Genomic DNA, 26,704 nt, shown 5'->3' on the forward strand with positions numbered 1-26,704 from the left:
ACGCTTAGGACATCGTGACAAACACCTGGTAGGTGAGTTTTCGGGGACCTCCAATTATATTGGGGTGTTCATGCATTTGACCTTCCCTTTCTAGTGCGCTCTACCCATCTACTTCACGGGTCAATGAAGCTTGACACGCTCTCGCAAGGTAGTTTGACGTGCTCATCTATATCAGTGTCATTGATTTCTTGAGTAATATAACAAATCAGGTATATCGATGGTTTATAAACATTCATATCAAGTATAAAAGATAGGCAATCTAGGTTATAAAAGACATACATTTCGTCTAAAATCTTTAAATAACACAATTTAAGAAAATAAATTGAACACAATAAAAGAAAAAGTAACGAGAAGCAATATATCAAGTATATCAATGGTATATGCATTCATATAAGGTATTCGTTGGTATATTAGCACTAATAATTAGATATATTAAATCATGTATATTAATGATATATCAAATTAGATATATATATATATATATCTCGTTAGTATTAAACATTCAGATCATGTATATCGTTGGTATATTAGCATTCATAATAACGTATATCGAAGTTATTAATTCCTTCAATAATATAACAAATCAAGTATGTGAAATGGTATATTAATATTTATATCAAGTATAAAAGACATGAATTTAGGTTAAAAAAAAGTTAGCCATTTGATCTAAAACTTATAAATAACTAAACACAATTTAAGAAGAGAAACTAGGTACATCAACTGACAACTAACATATTAAGTATATCAGTATATCAAATATATCAAATCAAGTATATTAATCAAGTATATCAAATCAGGTATATCAATCAAGTATATATATCAGGTATAACATTGTTTCGAGTTCCATGTCATTAAGGGATATTGGACTGTTGCTTTCTTCTGCATGAGTCGTGCTTCTAAATTTTGCTACTTTTACAAAATTCGAGTGGTTGCTATTTTTTGCAATTTCCGTTTTTTTTGTTACTTTTGCAAGTGTCCCAATAATTAATGTAACTTAATTAAACTATTTATCATTTTATTTATATATTTTAATTGTTATCTTCAATTATATTTATTAAACTCCAGTTTTTATATAATCAAATAAAACAACAAAATTCACGTGTATATCATGTGTACAGACTAGTATTAACAAAAATGACTCGAATTTACAACAATTACGGTATTGGGGCACTTCTAGCAACCAAGCCAAAAGGGCAAATTTATTAGTTTGGATAAATTGTTTATGTAATAAGAGTTCGAAAGCTTGGGAGGGGGGAGTGGGCTCAGTACCTACAGTAAATCCTTCAAACCATATTCTAATGAAGAGAAGGATCGGCAAGAAATCTCATCCCCAATATTTATCATAACATCCGAGATATTAAATTTCCATCGACATTTTTGTCCGTAGTGCTTGACATCGACATGAAAAGTTAATCTACATTTTTATAATAACGTAAAAAAATCAACAAAATATAGAAAAAAGAATATATATATATCAACCTAATATATTATCTCCTGTTAAATCAATTAATATTTGTTTAATAGGTATACTGTGATTTCGTCTTCAGATTATGCATGTTTCATCACTACCCCACATTAATAGAAATGCTAAATTCCAAATCACTAATATGAAACGCTAAATTCGAATTTTAAAATTTGACATCCTCACAAATTAAAAATGACAAATAAAATAAAATAGAAAATTACAACAGAAGTCGGAACAAGATTTGGAAGCAACTTCTGGTTTCATAAAAGTAGCGTCTCCTATACATACATGTATGTATAACCTAAACTAAATCTACTTGCCATTAGTGAGGAGTGATGATGTTACATCTATTCCATATTGATATTGGACCGACACTTTAATACCTCTATTGGTTTTTGCACCAATTCAAGGAGCAGTTGCTACAACAAATGAACCTAACTATATCCCAAGACAAGCGTCAGAACAAGAGTCGAGTCTTGGCTTCGGCTACCAGTGGCCGCAACAAAATCTCTAACCAAGAAGAATAGCTGATAATATCTCCCCCATGGTCTTATCAGATGACTGGCCCTCGTTATCCATCTCCATACCAGACTCAAGAACTGCAGCATCAAGGACTAACTTCCTTTTTGCTATCTCATACACATTTTCATCCACCGTTTCCTTGGTGACTAACCTGAAAAAAACTCGGGCAAATGAAGTTGAATATCTACTCTCTAGGTCCCTAGAATTCAAATTTTCAAACTTAAATGGATGGGTGGGGTAGGAGTACCTGTATATAGTGACTGGTCTAGTTTGGCCGATTCGGTGGCAACGATCTTCTGCTTGACGGTCAATCTGTGGATTGAAATCCATGTCATGAATGACAACAGTATCGGCTCCAGTTAGGTTCAAGCCCTGCCCCCCTGCTCTAGTAGAAAGCAAGCATGCAAATATAGAAGTGTCGTTATTGAAAGTGTCAACTATTGTCTGTCTTTCTGCTACCTGCGTGCTGCCATAAGGAAAGAATTCCAAAATTCAAAAATAAAACCCAAGAACATCATAGAGAGAAGTCCAAAAGAATTTGATCCTCGATGATTAAGATTTGTCATAAATTTCAATATTGCTCTCTGGAAGCAAAGAGCAGTACTACATAAAAAGTCTGTATAACGACATCAGTCTAAATCTTTGCTTGTTCTACTTTTTTATCCTATAGTAAATCATTGGAATGTAATATTATATAATGTATATTTAAAAAAAAAAAGAGAGAGAGAGAGATTGAAACAACTTTCACTTCCATGTTTGTGCGATAGCCTTCGCCAAGAAGAAAAAAGAAAAAATAACAATAATAAAAGAAAAGTTCGAAAGCAAGTGAATCATAATATGACCATATATCGACTTCTTAATATGCTGCTGATTTTGACAGATGCATTTTGCAAAGAAAATGAAAGAGCAAATATTTAGAAAAATAACAGATTTTTTTTAATTAAGACGGAACAATTAAACCAAAGAACTTAGATAGATACAGGAGTAAAAGCATAAAAAACCTAAAGAAATTTATTTAAGAAACCGAAGTACATAACATAAATATATTTTATTGTGTAAACAATAAGCTTCTTCTTTCTATATCATTCAAACACTTCTCAGTCTCTGAAACAAACAATAGAAGGAAAGAGGGACGGGAATAAATTAGGAAAGGAAATAAACGGTGAAAGAAAACAATACAATTAACTGAAGAGCAAAGCACTAAAAATGAAATTGGACTAAAATATTGAGCCTTCACTGATGAACTTCAACACTCCCCTGAAGTTGTGGGTTATATATGTTGATCAATCCCAATTCCCAACTTTTGGAATCTAGGATTTCAAACTAGACAAATCTTATCTTATCCATTGTCAATAAAAAGAAATAAGTTTGATTTTTATCTTAGATTATTTGATATTGGTATTATCTCCCAGTAATAGGAGCCTAAAGAACTTGAAGGTTTTAAGGATGGCTGGAGTTGATTATCATTTACCAAAAGAAAAAACCATCAATTTTTTAATGTAAATTAGACAAATAGTACTTGCTTGTTCATTTTCTATAATAGTACATGTAGTTTTTATATATAGTTATTTTAGATGGGTATCATCTCCTAATGCAATATGAGCCTAGAGCATCTGGAAGGTGGCTGAAGTTGACAATCATTTACATAAAACTATCATAACATTACAATTTGATCCGTCAATCACCACAAAACCTTAAGCCTGAATGACTGCGTTGCAGAAATGTCAATCCACCTTATCACAAGGTTAAGCTTACAAACTATTCCTCGGCTTTATTTCATAAGCTACCCAACTTGAATGAAGTATTTGCTTACCCCTCACAAAGTGGATTGGAACGGAGGAATGGTATAGGCTAGTTTGTTTAATCTTTTCCGCAACTATGAAAGGTCAACAAGATATAAAGACAATTGGAGCAATACCTTCCATCAAGTCGTCTATAAGTTAACCCAATCACATCCAATGTCCATTCGAGGATGTCGAGCATTGATGTCCATTGACTAAAAATAAGAACTCGATGTCCATCTTGCTTCAATGAAGGAAGTAGTTGCGCTAATGCCTGTATTTTTTGACAACGCAACTCATTTCAAAATTTTCAAAAATTATTAGCGTAGTAGTATTCAATCTTAATTCAAATAACTCATCCATCAGAAGTAGTAATTAGATACCCGACACTTCGCTGAAAGTAGAACCTCTTCATCTGGTAGAACTCCCTTTCTGTCGGTAATTCCATATGAAAGTAATAACTGCAAATAGAAGATTGGAACATAGATCACAATCAAAGAGAAACATAAGGTTCTATCATTAATGCCTACTAGAATGAAAGAACGAAAAGAACCATTCAGTTCTGTGATTGAAAGAAACTTGAACAGGGGCAATAAATGCAAAATAAAGAAAAATGGTTAAAGAATAAGATGGCGCCGTTCAATTCATTAAACAGCTCATTGATCACAGGTATCCAATACCGTATCTTTGTTCAATGCTTGATAGTTTACACAGAACTGCAAACTAGCATCTTTCTTGCTTATTAGTAGAACAGGGCTAAAAAATGAGTTGTGGTTGGGTTGGATGATGTCCGTTGCTAACATCTCCCCACCTAATTGTTTAATCTCCTCCTTTTGAGTATGAGGATTTCACTACAGCCTCACATCATGGTCGTGCTCCCTTCTAGGTGGCGGTTCTAAACCTGCCTTGATTCCCCAAAATTGGGGAAGGGCAAGGATGAGGAAAGCAATTTCCTGCAAGGTTAGGGATGGAGAAGACATCCCTATCCCACCCTACCCTGGTGCTACACTTTGAAGCATTGTCAACTCCCCTGCCTCAACTCCCTGATGAGGTCCTCAAATGCACTTTTCTAAATGGACTGGATCGGGTATTGGCCATAGAGCCCAAGGGCTTGGATCAAATAATGCGTAGGGCCCAATTGGTTGAAGAGATTGCTACGGCGGTCCAAGAAGCTAGGGAAGGAGCGATTGATCGAAAAGCGAAAGTCAGTTCCGCACAAGGGAACGCAATGACGAAGTCGCCAGAGACAACCCTTACCCGTACGATCACCTTGGCCAGTAAACCAAGGTGGTGACAACCACAAGTACGATACCAGTAGCGAAGAAAGAGACCCCCTATAAACGTTTGACCGAAGAAGAGTACCGGAAACGGAGGGAGAAGAGGCTCTGTTTTAAATGTGACGAAAAGTACACCGTGGGTCATAGATGTAAGAACCAGCAGCTCCGGGTGTTCATGGTTCATGATGATGAACTTATGATGATGGAGGAAGAGGAACGGAAAAAGTTTGAGAGACATCGGGGTAGTTCAGAAAAGTATTGCCATGCAAAGATGTGGTGGTCCTCCTAGATTGTGGAGCCACTCACAATTTCATCTCACAAAAGCTGGTTGATGAGCTCCATATTGCACGATCATTGACCTTTAACTATGGGATCATCGCGCGGACAGGATCAGCCGTAAAAGGGAAAGGGATATGTTGCGAAGTGGTGCTGGTGTTATCGGAAGTTAACCATGGTAGAAGATTTCCTTCCCATTCAGCTTAACAACTTAGATGTGATTCTGGGAATGAAATGGTTGCAGGCGATGGGAAAAATGAAGACTGATTGGCCCGTACTCACTATGACTTTTACACGAGGGGACAAGCGCGTTGTTCTCAAGGGGGACCCGGCTCTGACACGCATGGAAGTGTCCCTTAAGCGGATGGCACGCGCCTGGGAGGCCACTACCAAGGGTGCCTCTGCTAGAGGAGTTCAAGGACGTGTTCCAAAGCATGGATGTCCTGCCACCTCCTCACACAATTGATCATAAGATACAACTGAAAGAGGGGAAAATCCAGTCAACGTACATCCATACCGTTATGCTCATGCTCAAATGACAGAAATTGAGAACATGATCACAGAGATGATCTAAAATGGAATTATCCAGCCAAGTGTTAGCCCATATTCAATTCTGGTAATCCTAGTAAAAAAGAAAGATGGAAGTTGGAGGTATTGTGTGGATTATAGGGCACTGAACCAAGCAACGATTCCAAATAAGTTTCCCATCCCAGTTATTGGATGAGTTGCACAGGTCGCGAATCTATTCCAAAACTGACTTGAAGTATGGATATCACCAGATACAAGTGGCCCCTGAAGATGTACATAAAATGGCATTCCGCACCATGAGGGACATTACGAATTTCTCGTTATGCCGTTTGGGCTTACCAATGCCCCTGCCACTTTCCAGTCCTTGATGAACCACATCTTTCAACCCTACTTGCGTAAGTTTTTATTCATTTTCTTTGATGACATTCTGGTGTATAGTCCTGATTTGAATTCCCATGTAACACATCTTACTGTGGTTTTCAATGTGTTACGAGATAATTCCCTCTGTGCTAATTTTGTGCTAATTTTAAGAAGTGTCACTTTGCTCAATCCAAGATCGAGTACCTTGGGCATTGGATTTCGATGGAAGGGGTAGAAGCAGATCAGGAGAAAATCTAAGCCATGTTGTAGTGGCCAATTCCGACTAATGTGCGGGAATTGAGGGGATTCCTTGGATTAACCGGGTACTATAGAAAGTTGGTAGTGAACTATGGAGTATTGGCTGCACCCCTCAATCAGTTACTAAAGAAGGACTCTTTCGAGTGGTCCAAGCAAGCAACAGAGGCCTTTGACAAGCTTAAAAAGGCAATGTGTTCCCTACAAGTGTTGGCATTGCCAGACTTCCACTCTCATTCCTGCCATCCTCCATCTTTATCATAACTCAGTTCTCCGTGGACACTTAGGCTTCCTTCGGACTTACAAGAGGATGTGTGGGGAGCTTATTGGCAAGGGATGAAGGCAGATACAAAGAAATTTTTGGAGGAATGTTGTGTGTGCCAAACGCAATAAGTCCTTAGCTATGTCACCAGGCAACCTTTGGCTGTACCAAGTCGTATATGGGAAGACATCACCATGGATTTTGTTGAGGGCCTTCCTAAATCTCTTGGGAATGACACTATCTTTGTAGTAATCCACCGCTTGAGCAAATATGCTCACTTTATCCCACTGTGCCATCCCTTCACTACCAAGGCAGTAGCTTCGGCATTTATTAAGGAGGTGGTAAGACTTCATGGCTTTCCCCAATTCATCATCTCTGATAGGGACCAGGTCTTCCTCAGCAATTTCTGGACAGAGCTATTTCGAATTCAAGGCACTAAATTGAGGAGCACGGCCTATCATCCTCTGACAGATGGGCAAACCGAGATGGTTAACAAGTGCCTTTTTGTAGTGAGTCTCCCCGAACGTGGGGTCAATCGTTGTCGTGGGCTGAATATTGGTATAACACCACATTCCATGGATCGTTGGGTGCTACACCATTTTAGGCGGTTTATGGGCTCACACGCCCCACTCATTAGTTATGGGTCTTCGCGGACAGCTAATGACATTCTCGATCAACAACTAATCGACAAAGACCACGCCTTGGCCTTGCTCAAGGAGAATCTGACACGAGCACAAGGGCGAATGAAGAAATATGCAGATGAGAAGCGATCAGAGTGTGAATTCGTCGTGGGTGAAAAGGTCTTTTTGAAAATTCGTCCTTATCGACAGAAGTCACGAGTGAGGAAGAGAAATGAGAAACTATCGGCGAAGTGGTTTGGCCCATATGAAATCACTGAACACATAGGAAAGGTGGCTTATCATTTGGCACTTCCTGATTATGCGGCTATACAACCTGTTTTTCATGTCTCACAGTTGAAACAGGCTCGAGGACCGCTTTTGGCAGTGCAGCACATCCCTCCCCATTTGAATGAGGAACTGGAGTGGCTAGCCATCCCGGAAGAAGTTTTTGCTAATAGCATCAATGATACCATTGGAGAAGCCGAAGCTCTCGTTAGCTGGAAAGGACTACCACCTGAGGAAGAACCTGGGAATCTATCCATGACATGGCACATCAGTTCCCTGATTTCCACCTTAGGGACAAGGTGGATCTGAACGAGGGGAAGTTGTTAGGCCCCCAGTAACTAAGACTTATTCTAAAAGGGGTAGGAAGGGAATTGTACTCAGGGATGGGGAATAATAAGGGAATATGAATATAACGACCTCGAGAGTGAAAAGCTGGGCCTGGGCTGTACGGTAGAGTAGTGATTGGGTAGAAATATTCCCCTGGAGAGTAGGAGGAAGGGGTCTAGATTTCAGCGTAAGAAAGGTAGTAAGGAGAGTTTATCCACCCTCTCGAATTGGTAGGGTGACGTTTGTAACTCCTACGGGCTCAATTGATTAATTCCCAGAAGTATTATGAGGAATTACCTCACATGTTAGCCCGAAATCGGGATTGGTGATGGAGAAGGTTCTTCTAAATCATGTGTTTTGTGACATTGGAAAGGCTGATTTTTTTCGTTGTTCTTTTAGATCGGTTTGCTTGAGAGGAAAGAGATGGTTTTTTAGGTCCTATCGGATCTTGGGAAGAAGTTTGAAGGATTGAAATGGTTCAAACAATAGTGGTCACGTATCTAAGATTTAATATCTTACGAGTTTCCTTGGCAATCAAATATAGTAGAGTCAAATGGTTGTCCCGTGAGATTAATTGAAGTATGCACAAGCTAGCCCAAACGCTCACGAATATAAAAATGATAAAATTAAAAAACAAAAACAACAACATTCCAATGCTTCTCTTAAATTTTTTTAACTAAGTTTTTTTCCTTAATTTTTCCCCTTAGTCTTGCATTTTTTTTTCCATTTTTTCCTTTTTTTTCTTTTTTTGGAGATAAGAAACTGAAAATTTCCTATCAAAGAAAACTTGTTACAATAAGAAGGGGGAAAGCACTCCCATGAAGCCCACGTTTAAAAAACAAAATTCCAATTAGCATTGATAATCACAAAGCCATAATGACAAAAATCTTCGAAGAGGAGACATCACAAAGAAACAAGATCCAAAAACCCTCAAGTCCTCCAAGGGTAGCTGTCACCGTGTTTCGTCAAATAATCAAAGCTTTCCTTTTGGAAGGGGAGCCAACAAAAAGCTGTAGCAAAGCCTCCCTGCAGCTCTTAGGGAAGCACCAACTCAAACCAAAAAACCCTGAACATTTTGGACCACACCCCCTTCGTGAAATCACAGAACAATAAGAGAGGGGGTGAGACTCCACTTATGCTATGCACATGACACACCAGCTGAGGGAAACTGACATCTTTCTTTTTCTTTTTCTTCCTTTTTTTTTTCTTTTTTTGCGCAATCTATCACAATAGTTCAACTTTTCCTGGTTGAAAATCAAAAGGAAAGCCTTCACCTTTTTAGAAATTTTAGAACTCCATATGATACTGACCAGACCAGAGGGGATAGGATTACAATGGTTAGTATTTTAGACACCAGAGAGCTAATCGCGAAGTTCCCGCAGCTGCTTAGGCTCCAAATTCTAGAATCTGGCCTGATACTCGACTTTAGTAAGGAGAGGTACTGCTGAAGGCTAGCCCACTCTTCGATTTCTCTATCCGTGAGATTCCTTCTCGCAATCAAGTTCCAAGAGCGTGACTCTCTGACCACATTTTCTGGACAGTGGCCTCTTTGTGCTGATTCCTTGGAAATCTGATACATAAAGGAGCATTCTGCCCAATCATCAAACCAGAACTGAATGTTTTTTCCATTCCCCAACTTGCACTTATACAATCTGTCCACCAGCCCACAGATCTTGGCTATGGCAACCCAAGGGCCTTTATAATGAGTTTGAGTAATACACAGGGGGGCCCCTATGTCCCTTCTGCTTCCATACTTGCTAGCAATCACTTTCTTCCACAAGGGTTCCCTGAGTCTGGATCTTTGTAATTTCTGTATTATCTCCTTGTTCATAGAATTTGTTCTTTTATGGCATTGCTCAATTTCAGGACGCTGTCTTTTCACCCAAAGTAAAGAAACATGGTATGGACCAACGGAGTTATGTTCCAAGCAACATGTCTCTCTAGGCATTTGTCATCATTAACACTTTAAGTTTACTACCATCCCTTTTTTGGGAGGATCATATTATGAGGGTCTTTCTATGGCTTTAAACTATTATACTCTCCGAAGATAGTTTTGCGTTCAATATCCCCCCATCAGACCCTAAAAGAAAAAAAGAAAAAAAAAAAAAAAACTGCTTGACTATCATTAAATGTAATTATGCTATTCATAACGTCTTTGTGAAAGAGGAAACAATAAAAGCATACCATATGAATCCTGCCATCATAGTAGTTTCAAATAGCAACTAAGATGTGGATTTAGACAGTTACTATCTAAAAGCAAACTAAATAAAGTAGTGATGTCTAATAAAAAAGGTACCCGGTGAATGGAAAAGTCATTATAACTTTTAAGTTCCTCAACTACCCTTTCCACGGAACATTCCGAGCCAAATGCACCCAAATAGTGTAATCTTTTAGCAAAACGAGCAACATCCTCATCATTGTAAATGCGCCGTATTAGTAAAGGATGATTAGCAATCTGAAACAACAGATAGAAAGATAAAAGAAAAGTTACACAAACATAAACATTTGTATATAGTATATGGTATACCTCAAAAAGACAAAACTGGGTGTACTTATCACCAAATAGACCACAACAACAATAAGATATAATTCAAAAGTCAAGAAGTTTCATTTTCAATGGAGGAAGCAAAATGCCTTCTAATCTTTTAGCCCGTTCACCCTTTTTAGTTAATAAAACTCTAAAAGCTAAGGCTTCATTTTATAATCATTTTGTTTTTAATTTTTTGTTTTTAAAGATTAAGCTTATAAACATATTTCACCCACCTGTTTCTTGGTTACTTTTGAAATGTTTTCAAAATCTAAGCTAAATTTTAAAAACTGGAAGAATTAATTTATAAAAACTTGTTGTTTTTAAGCTTGATAGCGAACAATAACAAAAAGTTTGAATGATGAGCTGATGATGAATAAATGTTCTTAATTTTCTGCATCAGCTACATAAATCACATTTCTGCAATGAAGGTATGATAATCATGCATATCTTGACAGACAAGTAATGATGAGATTCTGTACCCTAAAGAAAATATGTGCCTTCTGCAACTCTCAGTTTAGGGGTACAAAATAAGGCAACAGTAGCCTAACAAAGGTTTGGTCCAACTCAAGCATTTGTAAAGGTTGATATTATATGGTTCTGTACAAAAATCTTATGATTAATTTTACCAAAATAGAAATTTAGTTACAGGAGTTAAAATTTGGAAACGTTAAAATTTAATGATATTCTTACATGCAAGGTCTAATATACAGTAATATTTTTCACTAAAACTATTCATTGTTAGAAAAGATTGCAAGTTCTATAAAGACATAATTTTACACTCAAATTCTGCTGCTGGGATTAAATTCAGAAATATGCTAAATAAATATCTTCCTTACATTCTTCTTAATCAGAGGTCGTCATTTGGATGGGCAGGGCAGGGCAGGGAAACCAACACCTTTTGGCAACACTTGATTTTTGGAATTCTTGAAAATACTTGTTATGTTGTAATTTTCTAAATACTATTTCATTCTTTTAATTATTTGGGCTGTCTGTAAACATTCCATGCTTCCATGAAGGAACAAATATGAAACAGGGTGACCGATTGAGCCAATTGAGTCAAAAGCACAAACTTTTTAATCCAGGAAAGGTAAGCAGAAAATGTCTCACACACCTTGCGGAACTGAACAAAATAATTAGATATCTGCCGACGAGGAAGAACACCATATATGTTATTTAAATTAGTCTTGGCATTTCTATCAACACGAGCACGTGAAGCACTTCGATACGCTTCAATGGCATCCTTGTAGGAATCTTCTTGTTGCTTTTCCATTACAACGTACTGAACCTGTGGAGTATTTTCAGCTTTAAAAAAATATAAATATAATTAAAAAAAATTATAAAGAAGAAAATTAAAACCACCAATACAAATGAAATGCAGCAAAGTTGAAAGGTGACCAGAATAGTTTAAAAAATGCTCCGACCCACCTGCTGTATCTTTGGGACAAGTTGCTGCATAACATCAGATTTTAAACGTCTCAAAATAAACGGACCTAAAATGAATTTCATATGATTAATCAAAGAATTATTCTCGGCAGTTAATAGCTTTTTCAAGTCCACATCCTCAGTAGCAAAAAGATTGGGCATCATGAACTCCAGCAGTGACCACAGCTCCTGCACCAAAAGCCTACCAGATGAGCTAAAATAATTGCACAAATTATGACAGTATTCGCTTTGGAATTGCAAGCAAAACAGAAGATATTTCACTAGCGCCATAGCAGCATAAATCCAAATAAGAAAACCCCGAACTCCTGACTGATCTAATTTCATCATGCATGGTCTAAAATGGAATCGTACTTGCATTTCTAGTGTAAATTATCCCTATCATGATCAATGGTAAGCTTAGAAAAAATTTCTAGTCTCTATAGGTCTTTATTGAGCTGGCCTACTTTCCCTTTTTCTTTTTATTATGCTGGCTGAAAGTTTTAGCAAACCGTTACCCCAAGGTTCATATATTTTGTTCTCATTTAGAGGCTTTAAAGTGGGGAACCGACCCCTCTTCATCAAACCATCTCCATTCTACAGATGATGCTATTCCCTTCAGGCAAAATATCAAGGGTCACATGAGCAATCTCTTTAAAATTGCTCAGATATTCAAGTAAGCCAAGACTGAATTTAAACTACCAAAAACGAAAAATCGACTCCTCTATGGATCGAGTACCTTTGGTTGCAAAGTGGGCTCATGGACAATTTGCTATTTGGGTCTTCCCCTACCTTGGTAATCACTGCTCCACCTCCTGATGCCCCCTATCTATGAGAGAGTTAGTATAAAGTTCCAAAGTCGGAAAACTCGGGTGCCCAAAGGAGGCCAGCTCACATTAAGTCAAGCGGCTCTCTCAATTCTCCGAACCTATATGTCTTTATATGGATATTGTACACCAAGAAACCTTCGAAGGAATCTTTGAGATGGATGTTGTCCAACAAACTACTGAAAACATCACTGAGTAAGAGGAAAAGAAAAGGAGATAGGGGTATCCTGGCCTCAAACCTCTAGAAGCAACGATTTTTCCTTTCGGACGTCCGTTAATAAAATGGAGAATTTGGTACCCCTAATACAACCATTGATCCAACTAACCGCCAAACTTCTTCTGAATAAGGACATCTTCTAAGAAGTTCCAGTCAACCTTGTCAAATGTCTTTTCAATGTTGAGTTTTAACAGCCTGCCGCTCTTCTTTTAACCCCTGTAATCCTCCACCACTTCATTAGCAATCAAAATTGGATCTAAGATGTTTCTTCCTTCTATGAAATGGTAGGAAACAGTTGGCAATTTAGTGTTGAGACTACAGCTCTTTGGCGACAAGTTGTGGCAAGTATTTATGGCACTAACTGTTTTGGCTAGAATGTTTCTGGGAAAAACATTAGAAGTTGCCACAACCCGTGGTTAAGTATACAAAGCAGTGGTCTTTGGTGGTGAAACTATTCTCTTTTCAGAGTAAGAAACAACAAATGTATCCTCTTTTGGCACCACTAATGGTTGGGTAATTCTAACCTAAAGTATATAGTTCCCACTCTTTTTCGGGTCTCTTCATTCCCCTTTCTATCAGTCATGATGCGTTGATTCAATCTCTTCCTCTTGGAGAATTGAAGTAAGAAGAATGTTGAAAGATGAGGAATTGGAGGATTATTTAACTCTCGACGTGTTTTTTTTTTTTTAATATGAAACCGAACTTTGTGAGGAGGAAGATCAATATAGATGGAGCTTGGATTCTATAGAAACTTTTTTGGTTAATTTCCTCTGTAAACCTAGAGTTTCCTCCTCATCACAACCCGAAGATCATTTATCAAAGTATTAGAATTCGTGCCGTCCAAAAAAAGGGTGAATGTCCATCATGGATTCTCCTTAATGGGAAGGTTAATACAGCAGATATTCTCCAAAAGAAGTTTCCAAACATGCTCCTACAACTGTCCGTGTGTTATGTGTGCAGCAAAGTGTGAAGACCAGATTCATTTGTTCCAATTCTGTCCATATGCATCAGCTTATTGGGCTCTTTTCTTTCAAACATTCAACATGGTATGGGTACAAGATAGAGAAGTCTCGAAGACAACCTTTCAACTTTTGTTTGGTCCTTCCTTGCCTCCAAAAGCGAGCCTCCTTTAGGTGAATGGTATTGAACCTCTTATCTCCAAGTTATGGTTTCTCAAACCAAAGGATTTATTAAGGAAAAAGAAGATCGGCTTTGGAAAGTTTCAGCATTGCCAAATCCAAAGTCTCACAATAGTGTGTTCTCTCCAATCTCTTTGCGAATTGCTCTCCTAGCATGATTTGCTCAAATTAGGAGGCTTTTTTGTCTACTGTTTAGTTTAACTTTTGAATGTATTACTATCTCTTTTAGCTTCTTTTTGGCTGGTTTGGTTGTACCTTTAATTTCTTTTCATTTCTTTTACTCTTATCACCCTCACGGGTTTGTATCTGATCAATTACGGTTCCTTTTCATATGTCAATGAAAAGTTCATTTCTTGCTAAGAAAAAATAGTTTGCTACCAAAGACCGCTGCTTCAGAATGCTAGACCAAAGGCTACGACAATTGCCAACTTTTTCTCCAAGACGTTCTATTGAAAACGGTCAAGCCATAGATTCTCACCACTACTTGGTGCCCTGCAGCTGTAGTCTCAACACTAAAACACCATCCCCATTTAGCTAGCAATGCATGATTCCTCTGCAGGAGCCTGCCAATTCCCAAACCACCTTCTTCTCAACAACGAGAAGTAATATCCCATCTAACCAAATGCTTCAAGATCCCTTCTAACTATCTCCCGAAAAGGAGATTCTCAAAAATTTCTCAATCTGTTTACTGATATGCACGGGTTTTTTTTTTTTTTTGGATAAGAAACAAACAACTTGTATTCCATCACAAAACAAGAACAGCCTAAAGGCAAAGGGTAGATAAAACCCTCCCCTAGGAACTAAACAATCACAGCTTTCCAATCTCGTATAATCATTTGAAGACTATAATTACAAAAAACTTTCTTGTGGAGAGTAGCCCACCAAGAAGCCGTATGTTGTATATTCACACAAAGAGAATCACCAAGGACTTTTTCTCTTAAAAAATTCTACCATTTCGTTCTCTCCAAAGTAGCCAAAGTAAAGCTCTAGCAGCACAATTCCAATGAATAGAAGCTTTACCCTTAAAGAGCCCTTCCCCCAAAACCTTCATAAATAAAATCATCAATTTCTTGAGGGAGTCAAAAAGACACTTCCAAAAGGGAAGCAAAGTGAAACCACACCGTAGTAGCCACCAGGCAGTGAAGGAAGAGATGATCAATTGACTCAAAATCCCTAAAACATAACGTGCAAACCGAAGGAGAAAGTGTCGTAAGGGGAAATTTACGTTATAGTTTTTCAACTGTGTTGATCCCCCGATAGAACACAGACCAAAGAAACACTTTTACTTTCTTAGGAACCTTAAAATTCCATATCCGAAAAGAAGTGGAGGCATTCATCTTTGGTGAGGGGGAGGTCATGGCCACGAAAGCAGTTTTTGTTGTGAATATCCCACTTGAATCCACCTTCCACCACATTCTGTCTTGCGCCTGCTCTATTACCACTCCCTCAATCTTTCCTGTAAACAGAGCCCATCTTTCCACTTCCCAGTCAAGAAGGTTTCTTCTAAAGGCCAAATCCCAAGTAAGAGAGTCTGAGTCCCAGCACTCGGCTATCGAAACACCCTTCTTATTTGACAAATTAAATATCTTCGGAAACAAACTGGCAAGGGGGGAGGGATCAGCCCAAAAATCTTCCCAAAACCGAACTCTATTACCCGAAGACACCTTAAAAAGCATAAGGTTTAGAAAAGCTTCTCCAGTGCTTTCTATATCAATCCAAGGCCTTACAATCGAGGATCCCTTGTTACTCCTAGTAAACCACCCAACAGAATCCACCCCATAGATTACAGCGATCCCTCTTCTCCACAAATACTTCTCCTCAAAAGCAAACCGCCACAACCACTTCTTAAAAGGGCTTTATTCCTCAAAATAACGAGAAGAGGTACAAAGGGGTGCTGCCAACCACCGAGAGACATAGGGTCAGCCTACCTCCTTGTGAGAGCTGATATTTCTTCCATCTATCGAGCTTCTTCAAAAAAATTTCTTTGATGGGATTCCAAAAATCGGTCATTTTAGGGTTTCCAGCCAGGGGCAACCTAAATACAACATAGGTAGAGATTCAATCTTACAATTTAACTTCTTGGCGAACCATGCAACTTTTGGGAAATCAATATTGACCCCACACAAGGCCCCAAGGGGCAGCTCGGTTGGCAAGGACTTGGGATCTCTTGGTTATCGGCTCTCTTTTTCTTTACGTTTCTTTTCATTTTGAGTACTCCACTGCTTAAGACACTTTGAGATTCTGGAGCTTTGAGGAGATCACAAACCCTAACCAACCATAACATTTATCCTCCAAGAGCTCTGATTAAACTAGTCGACACAATCTTTATCTTCTAACGCTGAAGTAAAGAACCTAAAAGGAGAAGGTCCCCATAAGAAATCCCTTGCTTCAAGAACAATTGTTGGATAGTGGTCAGAAGTAATTCTTTCAGCTCTGCTTATCCTGGAGTTGCTAAACAAAATGTCCCATTCCTTAGAGAGCGTAGGTCTATATTGGAGGAGGCCCTTCTTCATCCTCCACTTCAGGATAAGGGACATTTTGTGGAGTACAAACTATTTAATGGAGGCACTGGATTGAGAGGAACAACAAGATTTTTAGAGGGGTCAAGAGTTCATGGAGGAGATTTAGGATCTTGTTAGGTATCACGTTTCCCTTATGACTTCGGTGCCGAAAACTTTTTCTAATTACTCTTTTAAGTTAGATTTTGTTAGATTGGAGCCCTTCTCCTTTTTGTTGGGCTATTTGTATGCCCTTCTGTATTTCTTTCATTCTTCTAAATGAAAGCTCAATTTTCATAAAAGAAAGAATGAAAGCTCAAGTTTTCATAAAAGAAAAAATGATTAAGCTTGGAGAGGTTCTTACAATGAGGAATGGGAAAGAGAATTAAAACTTCTAGTACCTTATTGTCAATATCTATGACAAATATTTATCAAAACGCAAAATTTCAACATCATCAAAGCCATTTAAGTCTCCAAAAGACAATTGGTAAATGCTTCATCACACTTCTCACATATTTCTAGCTTTTTTCATGTAATAGACTCTAGAAAACATGAAAACTAAATCATAGAATTCAAACACAATTATTCGTGGGTCTACTTAAGTACATTGATGCTTTGAATGACAAAAAGATGGTCATGACAATAACAAGATCGACAATGGATCAGTACATGCAAATCATTTTGTAGAGGTGTCCCCGTCAACATTAACCGTTGCTTTGCATTACGTGCAAGAGACATTAAGTTTTTCCACCGATAGCTGTTTTTATCTTTCAAGGCATGAGCCTCGTCCATAAGAACACAGCTCCATTGCCAGCGTTTCAGAATTTTGCGTTCATCCTTCTGCTGGGAACTGTAGAAGACCATACATGATAAGAACTAATACAAATCCACATAACAAAAATTAATTGAGAAGTTAGAAGTGAAGATTGAAAACATAAAATGACCTGTGCCTTTCAAAGAGAGAATAACAAACAAGAAGAACATTAAATGGAGGAGGCAAGCCCGACTTGGCCAGAGAAGTCAATTCTTTTGCATATGCCGACCGGCCAGCCCCATGATACTGGAGTACAGAAAAGGATGGACACCACTTTTTGAGTTCTCTTTCCCAATTCTCGAGAACAGATGCAGGGCATACAATTAGATGAGGCCCCGAATCATTGTTCAAATATTTCAACATCACAAGATATGTAATAGCCTGTTATCAGAAAGATTGACGATGAAGCAATGACATCAAAATGATAATTGCTAATAGAAATATGCAGTACATACCTGAATTGTCTTCCCCAGACCCATCTCATCGGCAAGTATAGCTGCAATATGAAGAAAGTTATACGATAATGCAGCTAGTCCATGGAAGAAACACAAATCATAAAGTCACAAAATGGTTTAAAATGCACACATCAGAAAATCAAGAACTTTTCAGGAGTCCTATCAGAAAAAGTATCCCAACAAAAAATGGAAGAGACCATCAGAAACAGCCAAAGAACTATAGATCAACAAAAGTTAGTATGAAAATTTTCTCCGAATGCATAACGATTCTCCAATGCCCAAGGATCTTTTTGCTGCATTATGAAAATTAAAGTGTCCAAGAAAGGTTAATGTTTTTTCTTGGATTCTCCTTCAAGGGAAGCTTAATACTGCAGATCTTATCCAGAAAAAGCTTCCTTCTTCTTCTTCTTCGCCATCTATGAGCGTTCTTTGTAAGGAAAATGGGGAAGACTTGAACCATCTCTTTTTCCATTGTTCCTATGCTGCTATTGGGTGGTCCTCTCTTTTTTCTCAATTTCGGGTTGTCCGGGCTTTGGACTACAAGGCAGAAGCAAATTTGCCTCAACTTTATGTGGAATTCTTCATCCTTCATCCATGGTGCGGGCTTTGTGGATTAATGCTGTGAAAAGTTTTCTTTCAGAATTATGGTTTGAAAGAAATCTGAGGATCTTCGAAGGAAAGCATAGACTGCCGCTTGATTGTCTTAATTTTGCTAAGCTCAAGGCCTCTCATGGGTGTTGTCTTATGGATTTCTTTTCGAATTATTCCCCTGTTCTCATTTTTAATAATTGGGCTGCTTTTATTAGCCCTTTGTAATTGTTTTTAATTATTTTAGTTTTCTGTATTTCTCTTCACTCTTGCAGAGTTTTTATTGTTGAACATTTTGTTCCTTTTCATATTGTATCTTGTTAAAAAAGAATACATACTCAAGAGAAACTCTTCAACTACCAGAAGCAAATACTTCTCTCCAAATAAGTCCATAGCAATAGACAATAACGAGTCAATGACCATCTTTCAGATCATTTATGACACTTTTTTTAACCAAAAAAAAACTTTTCATTGATAATATGAAAATGACAGATCATTTATGACATTAAAAAGATAAAAGTTTTCCATAGCTAAACATTCTTCAGCCTTCTTTTGATGATGGACCCAAGACGGAGAAATACAACTCGATTTTACCGGGTAATTTGTCAAGTAAAAACATCTGGAGTAATTATATAGACAATATACCTTAAGATAATTGCACCTGATGGCTTCAATAAATAACTGACACAAGAAGAAACTCTCACTCGTCAAACTTCAGCAAGCTAGAAGCTTGTCAGGAAGGAAGAGAACTAGAAGCAAATAAACCCTATCTTTCTGCCAGTCCATGGCTCCTTGCAAAACTATGTTGCATGATCTGAAAACCCTACCTTTCTGTTGAGCCGACTACAGAGTCCAGAATCCTATACGAGAGATGCATCAAATACCCCACTATTGATGCAAGGCAAGTTATAAAACTGTATTAACAGGTATTTCACACCAATCTTCGAAGCAAATCTATTGCAACAACAGATTGATTCACACCAAGTCAATTGGTTATTCCTTGAAAAGTTTGATCTGAAAATGCATTCTTTGTATCAAAAGATTTAATAACTTCAACTATCATTCCAAGGAAAAGCTTACTTCTACATGTAAAATCTAGCAAACGCATGCAACGAGTGTAAAGTCCTGCATGTGCATGTGTTTGAGCATAGCAATTAACTGGTGCTGCTATAATTTGTTTTGATCTCATTGACATCTATTAAGAGTTCATGTTACTTCGGAACTAATTTCTATAAAATGGATTCCCATTAGAAACTTCAAGTAGAATATGGATCGACAATGTTTGATAACATTGTAGACAATAGCAAGTTTTCAAGTATGAGCTGCAAGTATTCTTTGAGAATCATAACACAAAAATTTTACATATAGCAATGCTGAAACAACCAAAGTGGAACAGCATATCCATCCCCATATGACCGATTTGCACAACCTTAAAAATAATAATAATAACAACAAGATCAGTTGACTATCATGTGCAATGACCAATGTAATAAAAACAACATATACTTGTGGATTTTTTTATTTTATTCTAGACAAGATACGAACTTTTCATTGATTCATGAAAAGGAAAAAAAATTATTCAAAGATATGAACTCTCAAAGGAGTAAAACGAAAAAAATAAAAGCATAAACAATAGAGAATTAAAGCTAAAAAGGAGTTATAAAGGTCTCTCAATTCAAACAAATCATGCTAGGAGGGTAACTAGCGAGGGAATCAAAAAGAGCACACCATTGTGAAGCCTTAAACTTAGCAATGTTGAAAGAATCTAGTTGTGACCTCTATTTTCCTTCAAACACCATTTGGTTTCTTTCAAACCAAATTTCTAAAAACAACCTATACTTGTCGCTATGATTCTAGTTGGGAAAAAAAAAATCTTAGAAACAACTATTTCATTGATACAAGAAATGTACAAAAAGGCAATCTAATGGAGTTGAAAAAACATCTTCGGTGGATAGAGAGTAATTACAGAAATATGGTCCCTTTTGCTTATCTCTAGAACTCAGGGAAACAGATGTACAACCTATAGAACAGATCATGTTCAAGTAAGGTCGTCCCTTTTGCTTATCTCTATGAATCCAACTGAAAAAAATATTCTCATAAGAAACAATTACATGCTTATCTATATGATTCTAATTGGATAAATAAAGAAATAGAAAATAAAATAAACCTTCTAATAAACAACTATTTCATTTATATAAAAAAAAAAATTAAAACCAGAAAGCTGATGGGGTTGAAAAAAGATCGAGTAGATGGAGAGAAGAAGAAGAAGAAGAAGAAATACTTTAATCCTTTTTGCTTATCACTATGATTCTAATTGGAAAATAGTTAATTCACTAATTAATCAAAAGTATTATAGAAAACAACTATTACATGCTTTTTGATGACAAGAAAAATCCGTGGTTATGTACTAAAAGCAGACCCTTTCAAGGAGAAGATATGGCTATCAGTGAATAACCATGTAATTCATTTAAATATTAGCCAATTCACATCCTTAGCAAATGTTGCTTCCCATCAGCCCTCTATCTCTTATTTACATCCTCAAGATTTCATTAACAAACACATCATCTCAAAAATACAGCCCAACCTTCCTTGTTTTTGTTTTCTCAACAGGAACAAACTGTCTTCATTTACCCTCAATACGAAACGTAGAGATTTTAACATACCAGTCAAGATAATTGATGATCTTTTGATGTAACTAACTCTACTTTAGTTCGTTAGTTTAGTCATTTAAGGTAGTTAGGCTTTTACCTTTAGTTTACTATCCTGTTTACCGTGGCCTTCTTCTTATAAATAAGGGGCTTTGTACATTTGATCATTTTATGCTATCATCAATAAGATTTGATTCACATAAACCACACCAAATTGGTATCAGAGCAACCGAAAATCCTTGGGCTTTCAAGAATGGCGGGGAAAAAGAATGTTCCGATTGGGGGAGATTCTTCTCTTGTCGAAAAAGAAGCGGAAACTGTTGCCGCCCTCTCTCCACGATCATCAACCATTTGTTTACTGATGGTTGAAGAAGCTGTCGAAAATCTGCAGCAGAATGTGGTGTAGATTAAACAAATCCTTCATGTGCTGGTGGACAAGATCGACAACATACAACTAGACCAGCCGAAGAAGAAGAATGGGAAAGAACCACAAGGGGAAGGGAGTACAATTGGGTGGAGCCAAAATTTTCTCTAAAGTGGACCTCTGTAGCAACTATCACCAAATACGAATAAGACCAGGAGATGAATGGAAGATCGCATTCAAAACCAATGAGGGATTATTCGAATGATTAGTCACTTAGTCTTTGGTCTCTCAAATGCCCCGAGCACATTCATGAGGCTTATGCATCAAGTTTTACTCCCTTTCTTACATAAATTTATTTTTGTATACTTTGATGACATTTTGGTTTATAGTAAGAATAGGGAAGACCACTTATCTCACCTTGAAACATTATTCACGGCCCTCCATACTAACAAGCTCGTCATTAATCTTAAGAAATGCATTTTTTTAGTTACAGAACTCTTCTCTGCTTCTTAGGATTCATCATAGGGCATGATGGGATAAAAATGGATCCCTCAAAAATAAAATCAATTTCTGATTGGCCACAACCTAATTCTATCAAAGGAATACAATGTTTTCTTTTGGAATAGGCATAGCATCTTTCTATAGGAAATTTAGTTCTATAGCAAGTCTCCTTACTGATGGTTTGAAGAAAGGTAATTTTCGATGGGAAAAATAACAAACCAATAGTTTTTTGACCCTAAAAGCTAAACTTACTCAGAGTCCAGTTCTTCAGCTCCCAGATTTTACACAACCTTTTAAGGTAGCAGTAGATGCCTCGGGTATTGGCATTGGCGCAGTTCTTTCACAAAACCAGCATCCAATCGAGTATTTCAGCGAGAAACTCAACCCCTCTCACCAAAACTGGAGCACATATGAGCCAGAACTCTACTATGCTCCTGTAAGAGCTCTCAAACAATGGGAGCATTACTTATTAAACCAAGAGTTCATCCTGTTCACAGACCACTTTTCTCTAAAATTCCTTCACACTCAATAAACAGTAAGCCGAATGCATGTTCGATGGCTATCATTTCTACAACGATTTGAATTTGTCATTAAACACAAGGATGGAACATTAAACAAAGCAGCCGATGCCCTAAGCCGAAAAAGCACACTGTTAACACTCTTACAAGGAGAAATTACAGCATTTTCAACTATTCCTAACACTTATGTGAATGATCCTGACTTTGACACCATTTGGCATCAATGTCAAGATCACACAAAAACAGGAGACTTTCATATCCTTAAGGGCTACCTTTTTAAAGGTGACCAACTATGCATTCCCCATACATCCCTAAGGGAGGCTCTCATCAAAGACTTACATGGGGGCGGGTTCGCTGGACACTTTGGCCATGATAAAACACTTACCATTGTGGCTTCACGTTTTTTTTTTTTTTGCCACAATTGCGAAAAGATGTGTTTAGCTATGTTTCAAAATGTTTCATATGCCAAACAAATAAAGGAACAAAGCAAAACACCGGATTATACATTCCCCTTCCCACACCCGAATCTATTTGGGAAGATCTATCAATGGACTTTGTTTTGGGACTCCCCCGAACACAACGAGGATTTGATTCGATTATGGTTGTTTTAGACCGATTTAGTAAAATGGCAGACTTCTTGGCTTGCAAAAAACAAGTGGATGCCGTTTATGTAGCAAATCTCTTCTTTAGAGAGATTGTCCGTCTTCACGGGATTCCTAAATCTATTGTTTCTGATAGGGACGTCAAGATCTTACGCCATTTTTGGCGAAATCTATAGCGAAAATTTGATACCTCTCTGAAATATAATACAACCAATCATCCTCAAACTGACGGTCAAACAGAAGTTACAAACCGAACCCTTGGAAATCTGATACGCTGCCTTTGCAGTGATAAACCCAAGCAGTGGGATTTGGCTCTTGCACAAGCTAAGTTTGCCTTCAATCACATGCAAAATAGGACCACAGGGAAGTCCCCCTTTGAGGTTGTTTATACAAAACTACCTCGACTAACTGTGGATTTAGCTATATTCCCCTTTCCGTTGATTTTAGCTTAGAGGCAGATCAAATGGCAGAGAGGATTACACGACTACATAAAGATGTGTGTGACCACATTGAAGCTGCCAACGCTAAATACAAGACAGCCGCTGATGCTAAGAGAAGGGTTCAAGAATTTAAAGAAGGCGACCTTGTTATGATCCATTTAACCAAGGGATGCTTACCTACCAGATCTGTTCACAAACTACAGAAGAAGAAATTCGGGTCTTTCGAAGTTTTGAAGAAATATGGTCCTAATGCCTACAAAATCAAACTACCCCCAGACTATAATATCAACCCAATATTCAATGTCTCAGATATATACCCTTATGCTACTCCAGATTCCTTCAGTTTGGCAAGTTAACTCGAGGACGAGTTCGATTTAAAGGGGGAGGGAAATTGATGTAACTAACTCTACTTTAGTTAGTTAGTTTAGTCATTTAAGGTAGTTAGGCTTTTACCTTTAGTTTACTATCCTGTTTACAGTGGCCTTCTTCTTATAAATAAGGGGCTTTGTACATTTGATCATTTTATGCTATCATTAATAAGATTTGATTCACATAAACCACACCATTTTTCCTACCCTTATCACTCTTTTTTCAGAAATACCCTTCTCTTCTTAATAAACTTGTTGTCCATTGGAAATTAAAGAAGTTCTACAGAAGAAAGTCTAACCATTGCACCTGGATCTACTTTAAGGTGATATACAAAGAATGAAACTTCCTCTTGTCCTCCAACTTGAACACAAAAACCATGAGAAGCAGGCAAAGAAACATTGCACCTGGTTCCACTGCACCTAAAATCCTTCAAAATATTAGGTCATGAAACTGAAGTCATAGGTCAAAAAGTTTCAAGTCTACCACCATAACCATCTGGCAAGCAAACTTAAGACTTGAGTGAAGGGGGAATCTGTAAAGAACACAGCAGTAGTGAACAAGAGATAAAGGATTCCTCCTTTTGGTGTATATTACTTGTATCGATGCCTTCGAGGAAAACAGACCATGAAAAATTGTACACTTTCTTGTGAAAGCAAGCCAGCTGGCCAAGAGACCATAATTTTTCTGTTAGGACTTCAATATTTCAAAAATTCATGCAGACAAAGTCCCAACTGGGAAAAATCAACCATCAAAGAGAGATAACAGAAAAAATTTCCAAATGAGGCTCCATCCTTTTAGAGTATTTGTGGAGGAAAAGCATGGATAACATCCAACCTGTTGTTAAGGGATGCCCAATCCTCCATTCCTTTATTCAACGGCCACCTTCTAAACTGAAAATTCAAACAAAAAGTTTCCTCATCCCACAATTATTTCCCTGAGGCTACTTGGTGTCAGAAACCATATTATCTTTTAGATTTGGTTGGATTTGTTAGCTATGGCAAGGATAGTTACTCTTTTATAAAGAGAGCCTCGTGCCGAGAATGGTTATCGGAACACAGGGTCTAGCATTCTGGTTTACCAAAAAACTCACTTTATGTGAAAGTGAAACAATGTAACTTTATAAAAGAAGTGAAACAAACAGAAGAATGGATAGTAAATCCAACAACCAAAATACATATACAATAGAGATTTACATATATTCCATTAATTGAAGAAAGATGACCATATTTTTGAAACTTATCCTCAGAGGAGCCTCAATATTTTTATAAATTAAACCCTTTTCTAGGAGAATAGTTCTCTGCCACAATCCAAGTTGCCAACTTAATACTGTGGTTTGTTAACTTCTCGACAATATTTTTCTCGTGCATTTCACTGCTGTGCTTCTTGCACATTTCGATCCAGTGGCTTGTGTGCATCCCAATTTGCTGATCAAAAATTGCTAAACCAAAATCCAGGAGACAAAATATACCAGCCATATTTGGTAGTTATTTCAGCCGTACATTAGTGAGATTCATTGAAGTAATTCACTTTCACAAAAGGCTTCCAGCTAACTGGAGAATAATAATCCAAAAGGCTGAACATGTCGATCTGTTTTCTCTCAATTGTACAAACTAAATATAAATTAAGATTCTCAGAGCTGGATGATGACAACTTTCGACAATCGTGGTGAAAATTAGAATCAGATACACAAGTAAAATGATGTTATCCACGGTATTAAATATAAATTTATGTGTTAAGCAAAAGGGTGATAAGAGCAGTATTTTGTACCTCCGCCAACTCCCTTCCGATACAAAAGAAGAAGAAAGTTCACCCCAACCAATTGATATGGCTTCAGAACAGGCTCAAAATCTGAGTCTTCAGCCTTACAAGCCGCGTTAATATCATCCTATATTGGGATATTAAAATCCATCAAATTGGAGCAAATTTAACTCGTTTCCTGCCATGCATTGCTACAAAGAAGGATATACAAATAGAAAATGATTAGTAGTAGTACCTGGGTGACGATCCTAACAGAAGAAGATTCCACTTCCGAATAGCGTTCGCAGGCAGAGACGGATGATCCGTACAGCTCTCTCTTCAACTCCGCAGATAATTTTGCACATTTCTGCAGAGCCTTACCGACGACACCATCGTCCTGCTCCTCCCTGCCTTCCTCCTCACTCGTCGACCTAACATCACAAACCTCGGCAAATTCCCCGTCGCTTTCTTCGTCTTCGTCTTCGTCTTCATCTTCATCATCAACCACGAAACGACGGCCGCGACCCACAGCCGCGGTGGACTTCAGTCCCTCCTCAACCTCGACATCATCGTCCTCCAAATTCTCCTCAAAATTCTTGCAAGTTTCCATGACGACGACACAATCATCGCTGCTGTCGTCGGAAGTATACTGTTTGTGCGGTCGGTAAGCAAAAGATTCAATAGGAGGAGGGATCGGAGGTTCGGCCTGCGCTTTGGTAAACACGCGAGAGGGCTTGAAGGAGTGATTCAACCACTCGTCGTCGGAAATTTCGTGGTAGACGCGCTTCATTTTGAGCCCGAGGACGTACGAGTATTTCCGGCAGGGACTGGAAGACAGTGAGAAATGGAGAAGAAAACACCAAATACTCCTCTGCCAAGTCCCGAGTCCCAAGTCCCAAGTCTCGAGGACAAGGATGTGGAAGAACCGCCGCTCTTTGTATGCAAAAGAGCTCACATAAATTGTATGTTGTTGTTTTTGGGTGGGTTTCACCCGGTTTGAATGTACTACCCAGAAGAGTCTACAACAATCATCCCTGGTTTTTCCACGGGTTGACCCAATTTTTTGGGAAGAAAATGAAA

The 26,704-nt window shown here is 37.8% G+C and overlaps 1 protein-coding gene across 1 annotated transcript; it reads right to left on the bottom strand.

The window, feature by feature from the left end:
* Nucleotides 1-1,649: 1,649 nt before the first annotated feature.
* ETL1 (SNF2 domain-containing protein / helicase domain-containing protein) lies at nt 1,650-26,704 on the bottom strand. The gene is made up of 12 exons (XM_022301909.2): nt 25,881-26,704; nt 25,655-25,772; nt 17,858-17,898; nt 17,533-17,783; nt 17,258-17,438; nt 11,914-12,099; nt 11,600-11,773; nt 10,255-10,413; nt 4,152-4,229; nt 3,906-4,042; nt 2,235-2,453; nt 1,650-2,138 (listed from the first exon to the last, which is right to left on the bottom strand). Exons 1-12 carry the CDS (start codon nt 26,412-26,414, stop codon nt 1,976-1,978), a joined length of 2,241 nt encoding a protein of 746 aa, XP_022157601.1. The 5' UTR covers nt 26,415-26,704; the 3' UTR covers nt 1,650-1,975.

This window comes from Momordica charantia, assembly GCF_013281855.1.
Source record: "Momordica charantia cultivar OHB3-1 chromosome 9 unlocalized genomic scaffold, Mcharantia_2.0 BLBB01000009.1, whole genome shotgun sequence".
NCBI lineage: Eukaryota > Viridiplantae > Streptophyta > Magnoliopsida > Cucurbitales > Cucurbitaceae > Momordica > Momordica charantia.

Excerpts from the sequence above, each read along its gene's own strand:
- ETL1 (XM_022301909.2), bottom strand. The coding sequence starts at position 26,414 with ATGAAGCGCGTCTACCACGAAATTTCCGACGACGAGTGGTTGAATCAC. Across the intron at positions 17,899-25,654 it reads TCGGAAGGGAGTTGGCGGAG|CTATACTTGCCGATGAGATG; the intron begins GTACAAAATACT and ends TTCATATTGCAG. Across the intron at positions 2,454-3,905 it reads TATAGACGACTTGATGGAAG|CACGCAGGTAGCAGAAAGAC; the intron begins GTATTGCTCCAA and ends TCCTTATGGCAG.